Below are 9,299 nucleotides of genomic sequence, written 5' to 3' on the forward strand. Positions count from 1 at the left end.
GCCAATCCATGGCACAGGTGCCTCCTTCTTCCCTATCCATTTATGCGGTAGTTTTCATGGATTTCTGGTCGGATGTCACAGACGAAGGTCAAGAGGTTATCTAGGACGTCATCCCTGTTCTGCCGGAAGTAGGTCTGGAGGACAGTCATCTTCTCCTGGGTCTCCTTCTCCACTTCAGTGCTGCAGCTCCCATGGGATCCCAGAGCCTGGGGTTGGGGAGCAATGACACAGAAAGAACGTTAGGATAGGCTTCTGATTGGCCAGGAACAACATTCAGTAAGCACTTTGTTACGCTGAGAGAAGCCCAGCCTTACCTGTGAACATAAGTACACAGCAGCATGACTGAAGAGCATGTGGGGGGAGGCAGGCATGTGCAGTGTTAATAAGAACATAAACTAAAGTAATTGTTTTGATGTCCAACCTTGCAACCTGACTCAGACCAATCATAAACCCACTGCCACCAAGTCAATTCCAACTCATAGCGACGCTACAGAATAGCGGAAAACTGCTCCTTAAGGTTCCTACGACAAAATCTTTATGGAAGCAAAATGACTCTTTCTCCCTTTGAGTGGCTGATGGGTTTGAATTGTGGTTAACAGCCCAATATTTAACCCAGTGCACACCACCCTGACTCCTTGTGTAACACTGATACTGTCTCTAAAAGTAACAGCAGTGTAGGGTGTACAACTGAACAGCGAGGAAAAGGCTGACTTTAAACAAGAATGTTTTCAGACTGTTTTATGGGTAGTCTAATGACTTACAACACCACTCAGCTCCCAGTGCAAGAGCCAAAGAAACATTCTACATTTTAATAGCACTTAAATCACCCAATGCAAAGATAAATGAAACTTCTACTAACTGTTTTCTGGGAGGGATGTGCCTTTAATCAATGGACTTGGACTTGGGAAGGGTGTGTCTAGTACTACTGGAGACCACAGAATAGAACTTGAGATTGAGAATGAAGCCCACAAAAAGAAAAGCAGAATTGAAAAATGGAATTAAGATCCTGAGAACATTATTTTAAGCTCCTGAATTAAGATAAAAGCTTATAAACTGGGTTCTTAATTATATAGGAAAATAAATTTCATCGTGTTTGGAAGAGTTTAGATCATTTCCTGTTGCCAGCACCCAAGAATCCCGATGGGCTCAGTTTTTCTCTAAGCCCGTCTCCATCCTCCTCTTTCCTACTTCTTTTAGACCCTCAGTGAACTCATTTTAAGATGGTCTGATGACACCGTATGATAAGCAATGGACTGTTACAGTAGAAGTTCAAACCTGCCAGCCACTCCAACGGGACAAGATGAAGCTGTCTGTTCCCATAGAGGTTAGTCCTGGAAATCCTACACAGGGTTGCTATGAGTTGGAATCAAGGCAAAGGCAATGGGATGAGGGGGGGGGGGGCCTCTTTTTTATTGATTAAACCCTGTTTCTATTACTATGCTAAAGTGGAGTTCCATCTGGTTGGTGTTTATGACCTTTCCAGCACTTTTCACGTTGTAAATTTGCACGATTTGCATTTTATTACTCAGTCTCCCTGACCACCAGATTGTATGTAAGCTCTCTGAGGGTAGGAACCATGTCTCTTTCCAGTCACAGCTGATTCCCCAACACCTAGCACAATACTGGTACATGTGAACTGCTCAGCAGACACAAAGGAGACTTCAAGAAGCCTGTGAAAAAATTCCACTGTCTTTTCATTCCATTTCCCACAAACTTAGTGAAACCCCCTCTTATCTGTTAAAGGACTGGAAAAACGATGACTAGGATTCAGTAGTTTTAACGGATCATTCTGAAAGACACTCCACTTAAGCATCCAATATACAACAATCCTAAATTCTATCAGAATCTCTGAGCTATACTGGATATCGAGAGCCAGGGGGCAAGAGGAAGAAACTTCATGAAACCAAAGTAGGATAGCACAGCAGTAATGAAAATACATAATAGCCCACCGCAGCTTCCTTGGCCTTGAACTCTTTCTCCCTTTGCAGGCGGTACTGTTCAATTTCAGCCTGTGCTTCTTCTTTAGCCTGCTTCAGTCTCCGGTTCTTTCCTAGTTTCAAAGGAGAGAAAAAACATCATCAGGAAGTGGTTAAAAGACAAGTAGAAAAGCAAGAAGAGACCGAGACAGTATATTGAAAAGTATCCAAATAAAAGAGTTTTAAGACATTGTCTCAAGATGGGCATGGGAAAGCAGGAGAGGGGAAATTCCAAGCTAACATGTGATTCCTACTTCCGACAGGCTTTACGAAACTATGTAGTGCCTAGATAGAGGAGTGCCTTCCATAACAACAGATCAGATAAAAAGAAGAAAAAACTTTTGGAACACACACATCTGAATATTCTTTCAACCTCAACTACCAAGAACCAACATAAAATTGGTGACCTTAGCCATTTGAAGACCTCTTCCTCTTCCCAAGAAGTAAACACCCATGTGCTGCTGATAACAAACAACTGGAGCTCTGATTGGAACTTACAGCAAGGAGACTAATTTGTTCCTAAGGGACATCAACCTAAAATGTTAACTAATGGAACAGATGATGTAATATTGGAATGGAAAATCATGCCTGTCACAAGAAGTCAAGTGGTGATTGAGAAGGAAGCAGAATGAAGGACCCTGTCTAGTTAAAGTCACACAAGCATCTGAGAACAGTGGGAGACAGGAATGAACTGATTTCTAGGAGGAAAAAACCGTTTTTTAATTGTGGTGAAAATATACGTAACAAAACATACACCAACTTAATTTCTACATATATAATCCAGTGATATTAATTACATTCTTCAACTTGTGCAACTATACTAGAAGAGAGTAAAATTATCTAGGTTTTATCAGTCTGTTTAAAAAGAGTCCACAAGACCAACCAACACAAAGGTCTTAGCTTTGACCCTCTGCTCATAATGAAAGTTCTCAAATACCAAATGGACAAAAAGGAAGTCCTAGATGATCAACCTGAGTATGTATTTAAGTACAACAAAACCAAAACTGTTTTTTTTTATCAATTGCCTATCAATTGCCCAGCGCCAACTTGGTCCATTTAAATCAGGAGTGGGGAAAACGCAACATCCGGCCTGTGGTCTGTATAAGGCCTGAGAAATCATTTGGTCTGACCCAGCCAAGGCACAGCAGTTTCAGCCATCACATTAATGTTATTGTTGTTAAGTGCTGTTGAGTCAGTTCCGACTCATAGCAACCCTGTATAGGGTTTCCGAGGAGCAGCTGGTGAACTTGACCGGCCAACCTTCCAGTTCAAACTGACCGTGCAGTCCAGTGCATTAACCCACAGCGCCACATCACATTGGTGGTGGTGGCTGTGTACTGTGGAATTGGTTCCAACTCATAGCAACTCTGCATAGGGTATCTGAGGCTGTAAATCTTTACTGGAGCAGAAAGCCTCATCTTTCTCCCGTGGAAACACTGGTAATTTTGAACTGCTTACTTGAGTCAGCAGCCCAACTCGTAACCACTACTCTACCAGAGCTCCTTCACATCACATTGTTGTTGTTGTTGTTAAGTGCCATCGAGTCGGTTCCAACCCATAGCGACCCTGTGTAGGGTTTCCAAGGAGTGACTGGTGAGCTTGAACCACCAACCTGGCAGTTCAAACGGCTTTGCAGTCTGGCGCATTAACCCACACCAGGACTCCATCCTCAAATCACATTGTTATTGTTGTTGTTGAGTGCTGTCAAGTTGGTTCCGACCCACAGCGACCTTGTACAGAGTTTCTGAGGCTGTAAATCTTTACAGGAGCAGAAAGCCTCATCGTTCTCCCGCGGAGCAGCTGGTAGTTTCGAACTGCTGACCTTGGGTTCACAGCCTGATTTGTAACCACTATGCTACCAGAGCTCCTCACATTAGGGGTAAGTTAATCATATACTTGAATAAATTTGTTGTTGTTGTTGTTGAGTTCCCTTGATTCGGTTCCAACTCATAAACAACCCTGTATAGGGGGTTTCCAAGGAACAATTGGTGAGCTTGAACCACTGACCTTGCAGTTCAAGTGGCTTTGCAGTCTGGCACATTAACCCATAGCACCACACCAAGACTCCTCACATCACACTGTTGTTGTGAAGTGTCGTCGAGTCGGTGCCGACCCATAGCGGACCCTGTAGAGGGTTTCCGAGGAGCAGCTGGTGAGCTCGAATCACTGACTTTGCGGTCCAAATCAACTATGCATTCCAGCGCTTTAACCCACAGCGCCACACCAAGACTCCAGCAGGCTAATTTTTAAGATGATAATTTTGTATGGCCCACAAATAATGCTATAAATTTTGGCAGAAAAAAAGGTTCCTCACCCAATTTAAGTGAATGAAAATGAATCTTACCTTCCCTTTCCTAATAAATAATATTTGAACCTTTGACGAGCCTTACATTTGATCCTCTATGCGGCTGAGCAGAACCAATCACCAGAGCTCTCAGCACCCCATGGATATTGCTGCAATTCTATATTTAATTCATTATTATTAAGGTCTATTGTCTTCTCCTCTGGTAGCACAGTGGGTTACAAAATGAGTTGCTAATTGCAAGGTTTGTAACTTGAGCCCACCAGCCGTTCCACAGGAGAAAAATAAGGCTTTCTGCTCCCACAAAGATTGTGTACAGCCTCAGAAACTCTATACAGGGTCACTAAGAGTCAGAACTTGATCCACTGCACAAATACCACCACGACCACCACTGTCTCCCCCACTTCTAGGGAGATCTGGTAGTGCTGGGGGTTAGGTGTTGGGTTACCAACTGCAAAACTGAAGGTTCAAACCCACCAGTCGTACTTTGGGAGAAAGATGAGGCTGTCATTCCTGTAAAGATTTATAGTCTCAAAAGCCCTATATAGGGCTACTAGGAGTCGAAAGCAACTCAACAGCAGTGGGTTTTGTTCGTTCTCCCCTCGGCCACACCCCACATGCAATTTTTCCCATCAGATCATTGTTGTGTTGTTAAGTGCTATCAAATCAGTTTCGACTCAGTGACCCTGTATAGGATTGCCTAGGAGTGGCTGGCAGGTTTGAACCACCAACTTTGTGGTTAGCAGTCCAGCGCTGATCCTATACTAGAGTGCCATGTCAGTAGCCATACCTACTATGTTTCAAAGTCAAATGTCTTTCCTAAAGCAACAATCTATGAATATTTATGACTAAACCACCATGCTGCAGCTCCGTGTAGTTTCACAATCCCACTTCTCTGTTCACTCCCAACTCCCACAGCTCCCCAAATTAATTACTCAAAATAATACCAGTGCTCTGCCTTTCAGCAAACATCTTTAGAGTTTGATCTTAGTGAGCTGCTTTAAAAATCGAAAACCAAGGATTTGAACAGAAATGTGCTTGTCTTTTCAATAGTTTCACTCCAGTTAAATAAACTATAATGCAGATCTTTTTTTTTTTCTCCCTAAAAGCCCAAAGCAGTGACTTCATAAACAAAAAACTGGGTTGAGCCATCTTACCTTGCCATGCACTGCCTATTCCCACTTATTAACTGGGCTTTCAAGTCAGTCAAATTACAAATTAAGAAAAGCAATAATTTCTTTTTTGCAATTTATAGCTATACTACATAGTTTTGTTCCTAATCACTGCAAATTCTGACAGATGTATGTTGTTGCTGTTGTTAAGTGCTGCAGAGTCGATTCTGACCTATAGCTAACCTAAATAGGGTTTCCAAGGAGCGGCTTTTAAGTTTGAACTGCTGACCCTGCAGTTCAAACCAACTCTGAGGTCCAGTGCATATCCTACAGCACCACACCAGTTTATACTAGCCACAACTTTCTCTTTTAAAACATGTTCATTCAGCTAACATGTAATTATCATTTTAGATATACAAGACGCTGCGTCAGGCTTGATGGAACCCAGAAATATATAAGTTATGTCTCGTGCCTCCAAGGCACTCCAACTTATTGTTAACATTACCCAAGGACTAGTTCCTGCACTTTCCCCCAAACATTCTCACATGCTTCCCACCGGAAACAACTTCAGTTACTGATGAACCATCACAGGACAATGAAAAGGCATTCTGGAAATACTGTATCACGAGTATGTAGACTTACTGTACCAAGAGTAGGGTTGAAATAACAAACTTTGCAGTCACCTTTGTAAGAGGCTTCTTCCCATCCCCAAGTGCCAGAGCAGCCCAAAGAACCTTTTTCCTATTAAATACAGAAGTGTGGCACTAAACGTTAATGTGTTGGACTGCAAACTCGGTTTGACTGCAAGGTCGGTGGTTCAAGCTCACCAGCTGCTCCTCGGAAACCCTATACAGGGTCGCTGTGGGTTGGAACCAACTTGACAGCACTTAAGAACAATATATGGCACTATAGGATCAGCAAGCCACAAGGTCGGCAGTTCAAACCCACCAGCTGCTTCTTTAAAACCCTGTACTGGTTTAATCAGAACCAACTCGATGTCACTTTAACAACTTTGGTTCACAGCCTGATTCGTAACCGCTATGCTCATTCTTTAATCAAGGAAGTACAAATAGCCATGCTTGAAATCTACTTGGGTGTGAGGCAGAACAGAAGGTTTTATACCAGAAGAACACCATCATGAAATTATTACACTTGTATTTGTTGGTTTTCTACCTTTGCATGGAAAAGGTGGCCCTGTAAATAAATCCCAACCACACTGCTTCCCACAGTATAGTGGCAAATCTCTCTGAGCTTTCCTATCTCCCTGTATGTAAAATAGGGGAGGAGACACTTATTCTACCAGGTATGGCGCAGCAGGATAATGCACTGGAATGCACGGTCGGTTTGAAACTCAAGATCAGCGGTTCAGACCCACCTGCTGCTCCTCTGAGGCCCTTATAACAACATGAACTCAGTTTAGTGGAAAAGTCATTTAAAGAAACAAGGATTTCATTAAGAAATAGGCAGTTGGGAGGGCCTCCTAAGGGAATCACTGAGTCAGAGGTGATTTTCTGTAAGACTGCTGACTAAATTTCGAGGCCTGCAGGAAAACTAGGGTTAGAGAACTAGGGGGAAGAAACTGGGAAAAGGCTCTCTCAGTTAAAGGAAACAGCATGTGACAGCGAAGGCCTGTAGGTGAATTAAAGGAAGGTGCCTTTGAGGAATCACAGTGATTCCTGATGGCTAAGAGGTGGTTGTTAAGCGCTGTCGAATTAGTTCCGACTCACAGTGACCCTGGATAAGGTTTCCAAAGAGCGGCTTGTGAGTTTGAACCGCCGACAATATGGCTAGCAGTTAAGTGCTAATCGTACAACTAAGAGGAGTACCTAAAAGCGAGACTAGGGACGCAAGCAGGAGCCTGAATCCAAGAGCCTTCTCTGCCCTATTAAGGAATTTATTTACACTTTATTCTGCAGGCACTAAATGCTTATTGACGGTAAAAGAGGTAGAGAGATCATATTCGTTTTTCAGAATGATGACTCTGACCTTACGGAGTAAAATGGGTTGAAGGAGAGTAGGAAACCCCTTCGACTCACCATTTAAAGGTTTTACATAAAGGGTTCACCTTTATGACCTGGAATAGGAACGTTTCTAGTGATAGAGATAGGGGTAGTGAACGTTATAAACGTGGCGAACAAGTGACAGACGACTCACTTTTAGACTGAGCATCTGTGTGAATCTCCCTTCACTGAGACCGAGTTTAAAGACACCTCCCAGGCTTTACTGTCCCCATCTCCTATCCCACATCGAGGTTTCCAGTCGACCCACAGCCTTTCTAGAGCCTCAGAGGAAGAGCACACTTCGAAACAGACAGGATTCTAATACTTTAACGGCTCCCTAGCCCAGCAGGCCTGCAGGCCTCATCCACTCCTGCGGCCTAGCACGTCCCATAGAACCGCGGCCACGCTTGGCTGCCCCGACCGAAAACTCACGCTTGCGGGCCTCGGACACCTTCTCCGCAGCGCGCTTCTCCGCTTGCAGTAGCTGCTGAATGCCTTGCGACTGACTGGCCATGGCGACCGTGACTCCGAGGTACAGGAGAGCCGAAACTGACTCGAGGGCCCGCGGGTCAGCTGACCTAGAGGGCCAAATCTGCGGCTGCGCCCTGAGCCTGAGACGCGCCCCCCCCCACCGTCACGTGACCCTTGAGCGCCGCATCAGCTGATAGCGCTTGGTTTCTCAAGACTCGGAAGGAGGGAAGAGCGGCGCTCCTAGAGTGCGCTTGCGTAGGGTCAGTCTTTGTTCTCTTTCCGCTCTACCTCTACCTCTGCGCTGTAAAAGCCAGTTTCCTGGTTTGTACTAGGCAGGTAAGGGACTGTGCACCTATCCAGCCTCGTCGTTATTGTAGTAATCCCTTACTTTACAATATGCCCACATGATTCTTCCAGAGAGGAGGAATCAAACTAGATCCCTTTCTTCTACTTTACACTGCTTTATGCCTCTTTCCATAAGTTTCCTTTGCACCCAAAGTATGTTAGAGGATGTTGCTGTTAAACCATTCAATGGATTCCGACTCATAGCGACCCTAATCTGCTGTGGCTTTACCTTTCTGGACCCAAATTTTATTTTTACAAGAAAAAGACTGGACTATTTTACCATAAATATTTAATGAACACCTTCTATGATCCTAGTCCATAATGGTACTTTTTTACGATAGAACAGAGAGCAAGAAAAGATCCCTCATTGCTTCTTGTTATTGTTGTTAGGTGCCTTGGAGTCGTTTACAAACCACAGAGACCCTATGTACAACAGAATGAAACACTTCCGGGTCCTGAGACAGCCTCACAGTAGCCACTATACTTCAGCCCATTGCTGCTACCACTGTGTCAATCCATCTCTTTTGGGGTTTCCCTCTTTTTCACTGATCCTCCACTTTACCAAAACATAATGTCCTTCTCCAGGGACTGGTCCCACCTGGTAACATGTCTAAAGTATGAGACAAAGTATTTTGTTTCTAAGGAGTATTCTGGTTGTACTTCTTCCAACACAGATTTGTTTGCTCTTCTGGCATTTCATGGTACCTTTAATATTCTTTTTCCACCACCATAACTTAAATGCACCAGTTCTTCTACAGTCTTCCTTATTCATTGTCCAACTTTCACATACACATGAGGTTATTATAAATACTATGGCTTGGGGCAGGCGCACTTTAGTCGTCAAACTGCCATCTTTGCTCTTGAATACTTTAAAGAGGTCTGTGCAGCAGATTTGCCCAATATAATACATTGTTTTATTTTTTGGCTGCTGCTTCCATGAGTGTAGATAGTGGATCTGAGCAAAGTGAAGTCTTTGACAACTTCAATCTTTCTCCATTTGTTGTTGTTGTTAAGTGCCATCGAGTCGGTTCCAACCCATAGCGACCCTGTACAGGGTTTCCGAGGCTGTAAATCTTTACGGGAGCAGAATGCC

General features: G+C 43.7%; 1 protein-coding gene across 1 annotated transcript; it reads right to left on the reverse strand.

Moving 5' to 3' along the window:
* On the reverse strand, nt 1–7,916 carry ATP6V1G1 (ATPase, H+ transporting, lysosomal 13kDa, V1 subunit G1). Its single transcript, XM_006865688.1, has 3 exons — nt 7,823–7,916; nt 1,950–2,050; nt 1–206 (listed from the first exon to the last, which is right to left on the reverse strand). Exons 1-3 carry the CDS (start codon nt 7,902–7,904, stop codon nt 33–35), a joined length of 357 nt encoding a protein of 118 aa, XP_006865750.1. The 5' UTR covers nt 7,905–7,916; the 3' UTR covers nt 1–32.
* Nucleotides 7,917–9,299: the final 1,383 nt, after the last annotated feature.

Source organism: Chrysochloris asiatica, unplaced genomic scaffold (assembly GCF_000296735.1).
Source record: "Chrysochloris asiatica unplaced genomic scaffold, ChrAsi1.0 scaffold00081, whole genome shotgun sequence".
NCBI classification, from domain to species: domain Eukaryota; kingdom Metazoa; phylum Chordata; class Mammalia; order Afrosoricida; family Chrysochloridae; genus Chrysochloris; species Chrysochloris asiatica.

What these genes read in the sequence shown, in the direction of transcription:
- ATP6V1G1 (XM_006865688.1), bottom strand. Translation starts at nt 7,904, where the DNA reads ATGGCCAGTCAGTCGCAAGGCATTCAGCAGCTACTGCAAGCGGAGAAG. An exon ending in GGTGTCCGAGGCCCGCAAGC is followed by an intron (nt 2,051 to 7,822) that starts GTGAGTTTTCGG and finishes CTTTGAAACTAG; the next exon opens with GAAAGAACCGGAGACTGAAG. An exon ending in TCAAGGCCAAGGAAGCTGCG is followed by an intron (nt 207 to 1,949) that starts GTGGGCTATTAT and finishes CCCCAACCCCAG; the next exon opens with GCTCTGGGATCCCATGGGAG.